This window comes from Moschus berezovskii, chromosome 12 (assembly GCF_049115385.1).
Source record: "Moschus berezovskii isolate FMDL1 chromosome 12, NW_MosBer_1.0, whole genome shotgun sequence".
Taxonomy (NCBI): Eukaryota; Metazoa; Chordata; class Mammalia; order Artiodactyla; family Moschidae; genus Moschus; species Moschus berezovskii.
This window is the reverse complement of record NC_142471.1, coordinates 41,300,735-41,313,751: the sequence shown is the minus strand read 5'-3', so window position 1 is coordinate 41,313,751 and position 13,017 is coordinate 41,300,735. Positions and strand designations below refer to the sequence as shown.

Genomic DNA, 13,017 nt, shown 5'->3' with positions numbered 1-13,017 from the left:
GCTCCCTGAGGGCAGGATTCATGTCTTATTCATCCTTTTGTCTCTCAGGCTTAGTGGCTCAGCACAGCACCTGGTTTTAGGCATTTAATGGCCTTACTGAATTAATCTACAGTGAAGAAAAGTAACTTGGATAGAATGAGATCCTGGCAAGTCATGTTCCAGGCCTGGGGACTCATGCCGCTGGGGTTTGGGAGTGAAGGATATGGACAGTGGACCATACCTGGCTCCACCCTCAGGCGGGCCTTGTGTGTGTCCCCACAGGGTGCCCCGTGTACCCATGTTTCACATCCATATTGTATTTTAGGACGTTCCAGGACCTGTCCAAGCAAGTGGAGATGTCTTATGGCACTGTCCGGGATTCTGCTGTGTACGAGTACTTCCGAGCCAAGGGCACCAACCCTCTGGAGCAAGACAGCACATTTGCTGAGCTCTGGCGGACCATCAGCAAGAATGGAGGGGCTGACAACTGTGTGTCCAGTCCTTCGGAAGGCATCAGGAAGGTAGGTGGGAGCTGGCCACCCAGGCATGTGTGTGCTATGACAGGGGCCATAAGGACTGTCATCCTTGGGGTAGGAGACACCCTCCTAGAGGCATCTCCCTTGAGTATCCCTGTCACCTGCAGGGTAACCCATCTTCAGCAGTGTCAATAGGCATTTTTCATAGACATGTGGGTAAAGAGGCACACATTCTTCAGGTAGATGCCCATTTTTGGCAGGAGATGCAAAGGGGCTGGCAGAAGGGAAACTTAAGGCCCTTCTAAGTTTCCAAAGGATCAGGGAAGGGCAGGGAGGTTAAGCCCAAGACGTGGATCTCCCTCTTCCTGGGCTCATAGGATGGTGGTACAGAGGGGTCTGCCCACTCCAAGTAAGAACACTCAATAAAAGTAGATGCAGAGGACTAGGGCAGAGGGAGAGGAAGTGGTACAGGGTTCAGGGAAGGGTGGGCACTATGTGGGGCCATGCTGTGAAGCAGAGGTGTGCTTGGGAGATGGTGGTAAGGCAGGCAAGCCCAGCATGGAGACTGAATGGGGGCAAGGGTGGAACTGAGGGGGTACTGCATGAGAAGAGCCCACGCCAGAGAGAGGATGGGCAGAAAAAGATGAATCCGTTCTTCAGAAATGGGTTAGACTTTGCTAATTTATTTCAGTGAGTTTCCACTGTGACCCAAATTAATTGTGATCACCCCATTGTGCAGATGAGAATCAGACATGGGTCACACTCCTCATTAGGTTCTCAGCCTGGGGTTCCAGACTGAGGGGTTTGCTGTTTATCCGCCACGTGCTGCAGAACACGTGAAGGTCATGCTGGGATGAAGGCAGGTGTCGTAAGGACGTTTCGGGTGGTGGCACCTTCTTCTCAGTGACCCTCACGTACAGAGACTACTTACTCTTGGTCATTGGTGAACAATGCAAGAAAGATGTGCACAGTGCCCAACACTGTCTCTCCGGGTGGACCTCTGTCCAGCCTGTCTTGCTCAGCATCTCTTCCCTTCTGTTCTCTATTCAGCCTGCCCCACCACTTCTGCAGAATCTTCACACATTCACATGCATTCACACACACGCAAGCACATGCATGCGTGCACTCATCCAGCCTGCCTCAGTGTGTCGTACATTTCCCTGCCCGTCAGTGCTGTCTCTGCAGAACATTCCTGCAGGCTCTCACACATAGGCACTCATGCACATGCTCCCACTACACACATGCACACACACACACTAATGCTCACACATTCACACACACACACACACACACGCACGTGCAAACCTGTGTTCTACATCCCTGGTCATTTGGGAATCCCTTGGATTTACTGTGGACTTCCCAGGTGGTGCAGTTGTAAAGAATCCGCCTGCAAATGCAGGAGATGCAAAAGGCACAGGTCTGATTCCTGGGTCTGGAAGAGGAAATGGCAACCCCCTCCAGTATTACCTGGGAAATATTTACACAGGAGCCTGGTGGGCTAAAATCCATGGACGTCACAAAGAGTTTGACATGGCTAAGCACGCACACACACACCCTGGCCTTACTGCAGAGGGCAGAGGGTATAAGGGGGAGTCTCCAGAAAGTTTCAAGGCCACTAGAGTCTACCCACCTTGCTCTTCCTGATGAGAAAAGCCCTCAGTAGTTTGCCAACCCCTCTCTAGAATGGGTCCAGGGAGGGAGGCAGTGCCTGAGTCCGGCTTCAGAAGCAGTAGGGCCTAGCTCCCGGTGTGGTGTCTTGAGGCAGTGCTCTGTGGGGTGCAGGAGTCCCTGTGGTCTGCATGTTCACAGGGCAGTCAGCTTGGGGTGGCTTCTCCCTGTCTTTTAGCAAAGTTAAGCAGCAGAGAGCGTCTGGGCTCTAGAGCCTGGCACATTTGGGTGTGAATCCCAGATCCACAGCTCAGCAATGATTACATTGAGCACCCCAGGCTTCTTGTCAAACCTCTAGGTGTTAAGAGAAGCCTGGCCAATTTCCCATATAGGGGGTCTCTTTAGACACTTGAAACATTCAAAAGGACATGTTGTGGTAGATTTGGAATGTTTATATTTAACCAAGGGATATCATAACAAAAGTAATAAAATGCAGCATAGATGTGCTAGTCCTCTGCTCACAAGGTTTATTAAAACTTCTTATGGCCTCGTTCACAAAGAAATATGGTGCTCTCACCTCGAGCTGCGGGGTCTTCTTTCATCCCTGACAGTGGATCTTTGTGGCTGTAGGTGACCTCATTTGCGGATAATGAATACAAAGTTGATTTAAGGCCTTTTATGAATGTAAGACTTGAGCCAAATGGCCTTTGAGTTTCCCTTCTCTGCTTTCTTTGTCTCTCATGGAGAGCCAATACCCCCATCCAAACTGGATACTTATGAAGATTCATTGCAACAAGGCTACAAAAAGAACTTCTAAAAGAAAAGATACAGCTTTTGACTTTATCAAACTTCTGTTCATTACCAGACACTTTATAAAGAAAATAAAAGGCAAGTCACACACTGGGAGTGAATATTTACAATGCATTCAACCAACATAGGATTAATATCCTATATGACCAACCTAGATAGCATATTAAAAAGCAGAGACATTACTTTGCCAACCAAGGTCCGTCTAGTCAAGGCTATGGTTTTTCCAGTGGTCATGTATGGATGTGAGAGTTGGACTGTGAAGAAAGCTGATCGCCGAAGAATTGATGCTTTTGAACTGTGGTGGGAGAAGACTCTTGAGAGTCCCTTGGACTGCAAGGAGATCCAACCAGTCCATTCTAAAGGAGATCAATCCTGGGTGTTCACTGGAAGGACTGATGCTAAAGCTGAAACTGCAATACTTTGGCCACCTCATGCGACGAGTTGACTCACTGGAAAAGACTCTGATGCTAGGAGGGATTGGGGGTGGGAGGAAACGGGGATGACAGAGAATGAGATGGCTGGATGGCATCACCGACTCGATGGACATGAGTTTGAATGAACTCCGGGAGTTGGTGATGGACAGGGAGGCCTGGCGTGCTGTGATTCATGGGGTCGCAAAGAGTCAGACACGACTGCGGGACTGAACTGAACTGAACTGATGGATATTACATGAAAAACTTTTACAAATGAATAAGGAAAGTTCAAACAATTTGATAGAAAAATGAGCAAAAGACTTGTACAGGACTTTCACAGAAGAGGTACCACATATGGTCAGTAATCATGTGAAGAGATGTTCAAAGTCATTAGTGTTTCCAGAAAATGAAAATCAAGACCATAAAGATATATCACTTTACATCAATTAGACTTGCCCCAAAGGGGAGGTGGTGGAGAGGATTGAGGAACAGGTGGTTAATTGCTGGTTGGAGTGTACTCAGTACTGCCACTTTGGAAACAAATTGTCATTCTCTTAGAAGATGGAGTTTTTCATACCCATTGACACAGCAATTCCAGTCCTATGTATCCATCCCAAACAAACTTCTGTAGCAACTCAAACAGAAGAAAGGCCATGGTAGCATTGCTTATAGAGCCAGGATTCTGGAAGCAGTCCAAATGAGCATTAACAAGTTTAAAAATAAATAAGACCTGCAGGGAAATGACTAAACCACAGCTTCATGTAATAGTGTGGGTGAATCTTAGCTGAATAAATATCGAGTAAAAGAAGAGTGAAAGTGACAGCCTCTCAGTTGTGTCTGACGCTGTGTGACCCCATGGACTACAGGTTCCCCTGTCCATGGAATTATCTGGGCCAGAATACTGGAGCAGGTAGCCGTTCCTTTCTCCAGGGGATCTTCCCAACCCAGGGATCGAACCTAGGTCTCTCACATTGCAGGTGGGTTCTTTACCAGCTGAGCTACTAGGGAAGCTCAAAAGATGAATATTAAAGGAAATTTCACATGGGTCAACTGATAGAAAATAACAGTCAACATAGCAACCTCTTCAGTTCAGTTCAGTCGCTCAGTCATGTCCGACTCTTTGCGACCCCATGAACTGCAGCATGCCAGGCCTCCCTGTTCATCACCAACTCCCGAAGTCCACCCAAACTCATATCCATTGAGTCGGTGATGCCATCCAACCATCTCATCCTCTGTCATCCCCTTCTCGTCCCACCCTCAATCTTTCCCAGCATCAGGGTCTTTTCAAATGAGTCAGCTCTTTGCATCAGGTGGCCGAAGTATTGGCGTTTCAGCTTCAACATCAGTCCTTCCAATGAACACTCAGGACTGATCTCCTTTAGGATGGACTGGTTGGATCTCCTTGCAGTCCAGGGGACTCTCAAGAGTCTACTCCAATACCACAGTTCAAAAGCATCAGTTCTTCAGTGCTCAGTCTTCTTTATAATCCAACTCTCACATCCATACATGACCACTGGAAAAACCATAGCCTTGACTAGATGGACCTTTGTTGGCAAAGTAATGTCTCTGCTTTTTAATATTCTGTCTAGGTCGGTCATAACTTTCCTTCTAAGGAGTAAACTTCTTTTAATTTCATGGCTGCAGTCACAATCTGCAGTGATTTTGGAGCCCCCAAAAATAAAGTCAGCCACTGTTTCTACTGTTTCCCCGTCTATTTGCCATGAAGTGATGGGACCGGATGCCATGATCTTAGTTTTCTGAATGTTGAGCTTCAAGCCAACCTTTTCACTCTCCTCTTTCACTTTCATCAAGAGGCTTTTTAGTTCCTCTTCACTTTCTGCCATAAGGGTGGTGTCATCTGCATATCTGAGGTTTTTGATATTTCTCCCGGCAATCTTGATTCCAGCTTGTGCTTCATCCAGCCCAGCATTGCTCATGATGTACTCTGCATACAAATTAAATAAGCAGAGTGACAATATACAGCCTTGACGTACTCCTTTTCTTATTAGGAACCAGTCTGTTGTTCCATGTCCAGTTCTAACTGTTGCTTCCTGACCTGCATACAGGTTTCTCAAGAGGCAGGTCAGGTGGTCTGGGATTCCCATCTCTTTCAGAATGTTCCACAGTTTATTGTGATCCACACAGTCAAAGGCTTTGACATAGTCAATGAAGCAGAAATAGATGTTTTTCTGGAACCCTCTTGCTTTCTCCATGATCCAGCGGATGTTGGCAATTTGATCTCTGGTTCCTCTGCCTTTTCTAAAACGTGCTTGAACATCTGGAAGTTCATGGTTCACATATTGCTGAAGCCTGGCTTGGAGAATTTTGAGCATGACTTTACTAGCGTGTGAGATGAGTGCAGTTATGCGGAAGTTTGAGCATTCTTTGGCATTATGTGTAAAACGCAGGCATACATGCATCCAAAGTAAGGGTGAAATATAAGACTGAAGGTAGTGGTTACTACAGATGGGAGAGGCAGAGCAAGACGAAGGAGAGAAGTATGTTATTGGATGGAAGTCAGCGTCCATGTTAGCTTTACAGTCACAGGTTTTTTGTTTTTATCTTTTATTTCTCATTATGAACCAAGGTTTGTGATTAATCTTATTCTTTGCACCTACCTATTTCTTTTTAGATAAAGAATCCCAGGCTAGCCAGGTAGAGTTTGGCTCCCAGAGCATGCCAGCTCCCTTCTCTCCTTGCAGGTGCCCAGATACATGCCTACTCTCACTCCTGGAGTACATCAAGAAGGCAGACACCACCAATAAAGCCCTCTGGAGCACAATAAATCTGGAAATGGGTCCTCAGGGAAGCATCTTCCCATCATCCTCTGGTGATATTTAGGGTCTTACTCATGAATAAAAAAAATGTTAAAGAAAAAGTGGTGGAAGATGCAAATAAGAGGTTCTTTATAAATGCCTAAAGCTTCATGGTGCAGAATCTAATCTTTTTCCAATACACGGTTGCTTTTATGATACCTTCCTTTTATAAACCCCAAGCCAGCCTTGGAGGTCACAAATCTCCCTCTTGCATTTGGATCTTTAAGGAAAACAAACAAACAAACAAACAATCTGTCAGCACTAGGCAAATGTTAAGGGTTTTATAATTGGTGTCATATAAGTGAGTTTATAGTACTGTCAAAAAGTAGAGTGCACTGCATTTTTTTACTGCACGGAGTGCTCAGATTCATTCCCAAACCCTCCTTCTACAAGTGCCTGTTTGGGTGGCTACTGTGCCTACATGCTTATCTGAAACTCTTTCTGTCTCCTGCCCTTATGGAACTACCCTTACCCCCAAGATTATGGCTTCAAATGCCTTGCGAATCCCTGGCAGACTAGTGAGGGTCATATCTTGAATCTAGAAACTGTAAGGAAAAATCCAGCATCCTGGGAAATATTAGTGTGGTCTTGGTATTCAGGGAGGCGGGACTTCTCCAAATACCAGATAGAACTCGGTTGGGTGCAGTGCAGGCAGCCTGGCAAATGTGAGGACTGGATGCCCCCAAGGAATGCCAGAGGAAACTGCCTTCACAAAAGTAGGATGCTCCCACTTCTAATTTCAAGTTACTCATTGGTGACCTGGGTCCATTTCCAGAGAGTGCTTGGTAGTGGAACAATGTCTAATTGCTGCTAAAGTCAAGGAGCTTGATATTGTGAGTAACCTCAGAGAGCCACTGTTATTTTTTTCCTTGGGAATGCTGCAGCTTTTAACGACTTGAAACCAATTTAGGTGGGAAATTGCTTAGCAAGAGGTGATCACTTTTGCACAGTATCAGAACCAGAGAAAAGAATTATGTCATGGTTGCCCCCACTACTGTGACCTATTTTTTCTTGCCAGCCATCACTCAGATAAGGAGGAGGCAGTCCTTTCTGGGCCCTGGTGAAGAGAGCAGAAAGGAATTTGGAAGGGGAGAGAAGTTCTATTTATTTATTGAGAGCCTACCGTGTGCAGTTTTTAGACCAAACCTGCCTGGTGCCCATTAATTCCCAATAAACACTGGATTGTCCCTGAATGAGTCATCTGTTTATTGTTGGACTGACCAGAAACACATAAATCGAAAGTGTAGTTGGTGCCATCAGTGAGCAGGTTACCCTCTGTGAATTCCTTGATGGGCGGGACGAGGGAAATAGCTTTATAGTTGCTTTCAGGCTCAATACCCACCTGTTAGGAAAGAGATTCTGTTGATCCTTGGTGAGCAAAGAGAGACTGCTTTCATTTCCCTCAGCCACCTGCACTTGTCAGGAAAGTGTCTACAAACTGTGATCCTTGGGCTGAATCTGGCCTATCACTTGCTTTTACAAATAAAGTTTTATTGGAGCACACACTCAATTGTTTACACAGTGTCTACGGCTGCTTTTCTGCTACTTAAGTACAGCTGAGTAGTTGTGGCCATATCGTCTCCAAAACCTAAAATATTTATTATCTGGCCTTTTATAGAAAAAGTTTTGAGGATCCCTAGTCCAGAGCAATGGGTACTCCAGGGATATTTCCTGAAGGTTAATGTCATTTGATAGCTCATAGACATATCCAGGAGCTCATCATCTAAGCTCTGTATCATCTAAGAATGCACGAGCACATCTAGCAGGTAGTCTTCTTCTGACTTTACATCATTTAACAGCACATAGGCACCTAGTTCCATACCATCTAGTAGCATACAGGCTGTGTCCTTTCTTGTCCTTTTCAGGCCTAACTCTGCCCTCACTACCCTGGACCCAGCCTCACTCCTGGCCTGGCCTAGCCTAATCCCCCCTGAAATTTGTTGAGCAGTCTCTATGTACCAGGCACTCTGCCAGATGATCTACATATATTATTCTTTTCATCCTAAACAGAACTACTTGATTGTCATTATCTCCATCAGGTAGAAATGGGACTGAACCTCAGGGAGATTAAGTGGCTTGTTCAAGGTCACACAGATGTGAGTAAGCCATAGTACAGTCATATCTCACTCCAACTTTGCCTCTTGCCATAGGGTTACATCCCCATTTCCATAACCAATGTGGCTGCACCCTCCTTGCATACTGTTTACTTGTGCTTCTATTTTCCTTCCTCTTTTACACCAAAGCAGCAAGATATATGGCTGGTCCCATGTTTAAAAGCCTTACCTCTCCTTCCATGTGACATAGCAGAGGTTGTTTAGGTCTGCAGTTGTATCTTTTGATTTCCCAATTATTAAAAATATCAATTAGAGAAACTCTGGGATGCAGAATTGAGCTGGCAAGTGGTTTGAATTTATATGATAATAACTGCTGCTGCTGCTGCTGCTAAGTCACTTCAGTCGTGTCTGACTCTGTGTGAACCCATAGACGGAAGCCCACCAGGCTCCCCCGTCCCTGGGATTCTCCAGGCAAGAACACTGGAGTGGGTTGCCATTTCCTTCTCCAATGTGTGAAAGTGAAAAGTGAAAGTGAAGTCGCTCAGTCGTGTCCGACCCTTAGCGACCCCTATGTCACGTGAAATCAGACTTTAAATGTTGTTGGCGGGACTTTATTTTTCTTGAGCTTGATCAACTCTCTCAAGTAACATCCAGCCATAACACAGTTTCTGTGCAGTGTCAGGGCTGACCCAGGCTGCCAATTTATTAAGCTTTTCCATAAATCAGACCTAATATTTAATAACATTGTCAAATAGAATATAGTTTAATAGTTTAAATGTCAATCTTCACAGCTCACTGGGCTCTTTGAATAAATAGACAAGTAGCCAGTTTCAGACCCTGTGGCTGGAGACAGTATTTTTCTGGGGGAAGTCACTGTGGAGTCGAGCAATTGTAACAGAAGGTGGTTTTTTTCCACTCAGTAAATATTGCTGAGGTCATAAAGTGTGAATGCAAATACAGGAAGAAAACGGGCTCACAAATCTTATTTATTTCCACACTGATCTAATGCTTGCCCTGGCGCCAGATTGCATGTGGGTATCACCCATCAACACCTCCCTTTATTTCTTCCCTGGGGCTCTCTGCTTTGTGACAGGGGATGCTCTCATTGTGTATACTCCCGACTGAGTGCCAGGGACCATACCTTATGGCGGAAAAGGTGGTCCCTAGAAGTACTACAGTCTTCCATGGGAGGATCAGGTATTTTGATGCCCCACATTTGGAAGGAGAAATGTGAGGAAGCATCCTGGTACCATGGCATAGCATGTTGAATATCCTTATGGAGGAGCAGGAAGAGGCTTATCTGGGATGACACTTCTTTGTGTTTGGGAGATGCTGGGTTCAATGATCGGGAAGATTTTGTCAAGTCAATGAAGGGGACGCTTGATGCAGATCTGACCCCACTTCCTGCCCCCCCACCTGCAACAAAAAGGCTGATACAAACTAGGCAACCCTGTACGGTGGAAACCAACAACTCTGTTAGCAGCGGTAGGCCTTGTAGGCATCTCCCAAGACACATGTTTTGTCCTTTTCCTGCTTCCAAGTCAATGCAGATTGGGGATTCCAGATGCCTCATTCTTCTCAGGCACTCACATTGTGTGATCATCCATCTCTATTCTTTTGCACTTGTTCAAAAGGCACTGTATCCTTATTGCAAGTTCAGTGATCTCTTTGTCCATTTATTTGCTTATTCATCCATTCAAGACATGTAATTTGAATAGTTTCCACCTAGGAGCTTGGAAATGTGAATTTAAGTTCCACTTTCCACCAAATTTAATCGGTGACTTCAGTCAAGAGAATTCACCTCTCTGGGCTACCTGTGAGACCAAGACATGCCTGCCCAGATTAGTTGAGTTTACCAGTGCAGAAGCGGTTCCACTTCTGGAACAGTGTCCAGTGTGGACTACAGTATTACAGTTGACCTTGAGTAGGTGTCAGCAAATCGCCTCGCACCTACTATATATTAGAAAAAGAGCATGATGAAAATATGAAGATAGACAGCACTTAGTCTTTTTATGAGGTATAATTGACAAACAATTAAACTCACGTATATTAAGTGTTTATTTCATGAGTTTAGACTAATGTATACAACTGTGTAATCACCACTCAAAAATAAGATATAGTCATCCTTCAGTATATGAGGGGGATTTGTTCCAGGACACTGCAGATACCAAAATTCATGGATATTCAAGTCCCTTATATAAAATGGGTAGTATTTGCATATAACTGCAAGCATCCTCCTATATGCTTTAAATAATCATCAATCATTATATGGTTACTTGCAATACCTAATACAATGTAAATGCTATGTAAATAGTTGTAAATACAATGTAAATGAAATGCAAATCAGTGCCAACAAGCAACAAATTCAAGTTTTTCTTTTTGGAATTTTCTGGAATTGTTTTTTATATTTTTCATACACAGTGGTTGAATTCACAGTGCAGAACCCACAGCTACAGAGGGCCAACTGTGTAGAACACTTCCATCATCTTCAAAAGTTTTCTCATGTTACTTTCTAGAAACTTCTCCCCCTGACCTCAATAGCAACCAGTATGAATTTCTGGTGGGCTTCCCATGTGGTGCTAGTGGTAAAGAACCAGCCTGCCAATGCAGGAGACACAAGAGACATGGGTTCCATTTCTAGGTTGAGAAGATCCCCTGGAGTAGGACATGACTACCCATTTCAGTATCCTGGCCTAGAAAATCCCATGGGCAGAGGAGCCTGTCAGGCGACAGTCCAGGGGGCTGCAAAGAGTTGGACACAGCTGTGCGACTGAGCATGTGACGCACTTGATGAATTTCTGGTGCATGAGTGCTTGTTCAGTCGTTCAGTCATGTCTGACGCTTTGTGACCCTATGGACTGTAGCCAGCCAGGTTCTTCTGTCCATGGGATTTTCCAGACAAGAATACTGGAGTGGGTTGCTGTTTCCTCCTCCAGAGGATCTTCTGACCCAGGGATCAAACCCGTATCTCCTGCATGGTGGGATGATTCTTTACCACTGAGCCACTTGGGAAGCCACAGATTACATTTACATGTTCTTACACCATTTATTGGGCTTCTCTGGTGGCTCAGAGGTTAAAGTGTCTGCCTCCAATGCGGGAGACACGGGTTCGAGCCCTGGGTCGGGAAGATCCCCTGGAGAAGGAAATGGTAACCCACTCCAGTATTCTTGCCTGGAGAATCCCATGGACGGAGAAGCCTGGTAGGCTACTGTCTTCGGGGTCGCATAGAGTCGGACACGACTGAGTGATGGAACGGAACACCATTTATTTAAAAGACTTATATTTAATTAACAAATTACTAAATGCTTTGATTGAAGATCAGTTGGACATATGTGTTGGTCTCTTTCTAGATTCTCTGTTCCGTTGCACTGATCTATTCTTATGCTAATAAAGTCTTAATCACTATAGCTTTGTAATAATTCTTTAAATCGGACTGTGTTTTCAACTAAGATTATTTGAAGAGTTCTAGAACTTTTGCACTTCCATTTAAATTTTATAATCATCTTGTCAATTTCCTTAAGAAAACTTGAGATTTTTGATAGCTATTACATTGAATCTATGGATATTTGGAGGGAAAGTTATAACCTTACACTATTGAGTTTTTAAATATGTAAACATAGTTTTTCCTTTTAAAACATCAACTTTTGATATTATTGACTTTTCTCAGTTGTTATATCTTATTAATTCAGATTTTTGGTAATTTTTTTTCTTGTGTCTGTGCTTGTTACCAGAAGGTATGCATGGGGATGTCTGATTGCTTATCACTTAAAAGCCAATAAACAGGCCAGGTTGGTGGAAAGGAAAGTTTTGCTTTATTTCTGATGCCGGCACCTGGCAGTGGGGAGGGTGGCAGACATCTGTCCAAAGGCCGACTCCCCCACCCCTGAGAAGCAGGGAGTGAGAGCTTTTGTAGACAGAGTGGGGAGCGGGCTACATGCAGAAACGGCACGGTCATCTCTAACAGTCATCTTCAAATTGGTCATCAGTGGTCTGACTGGCATCATCTTGGTTGTTTTAGATACAGTTCGTCGTCAGTTTCGGGGACCATTTGTTCCTATTTCTTTGCAGTCAGTTGTCGGAATTGTGGCAGCTCTTGTCCTGGGTACAGTCTGGTCATCGTGTAGTTGATTTCTCCACCTGGTGTTTTGGTATCTGTAAGACAGCTCACAGGATATGGCTCAGAATATTATCTATAGCCTTTGAGAAAGAACTAAAGGTCCTTGACTGTTCTTAATGACTACATTATTGTTGTTTAGTCTTCTTTGACTGTTTTCTTTTGTTTCAGCATTTCTCACTTCTCTGATTAAACTTATTTTCTGACTAAAGTTTTCTACAGGCAAAAGGCACAGAAGACATGGTGGAGAGGCAAGGACTATATGGTCCTGCTCCATTTCATGCTCAGATGCTCAGTTGTGTCTGACTCTTTGAGACCATGGACTGTAGCCTGCCAGGCTTGTTTGTCCATGGGATTCTCCAGGTAAGAATACTGGAGTAGGTTGCCATTTCCTACTCCAGGGGATCTTCATGAACCAAGGATCGAACCGGAGTCTCCTGCCTCTCCTGCATTGGCAGGGAGATTCTTTACCATTGTTTTTCCTTTGAGATTTTTTTCCTTACATCTGTTTATTTTGGTTTCAATTTGCTTTTACATCTTCTGTCTTTGTAGTGTTGAAACTTAGATCATTGACTTTACTCCTGTTTTCTTTCCTAATACAGGTATTTGTTGTTTAGTCGATAAATCGTGTCCAATTCCTTTTTGACCCCATGTATTGTAGCTCACCAAGCTCCTCTGTCCATGGGATTTTCCAGGCAAGAATACTGGAGTGGGTTGCCATTTCCTCCTCCAGGGGATTTTCCTAA

At 44.5% G+C, this 13,017-nt stretch overlaps 1 protein-coding gene across 4 annotated transcripts in view; it reads left to right on the top strand.

The window, feature by feature from the left end:
• GRID1 (glutamate ionotropic receptor delta type subunit 1) overlaps window positions 1-13,017 on the top strand; it is a 701,267-nt gene that overhangs the window by 654,322 nt on the left and 33,928 nt on the right. For all 4 annotated transcript variants that reach the window (XM_055425309.2, XM_088842072.1, XM_088842073.1 and 1 more), the window contains one exon: window positions 305-500. In XM_055425309.2, coding sequence (XP_055281284.2) covers window positions 305-500 — 196 coding nt within the window. The remainder of the gene's footprint in view (window positions 1-304; window positions 501-13,017) is intronic.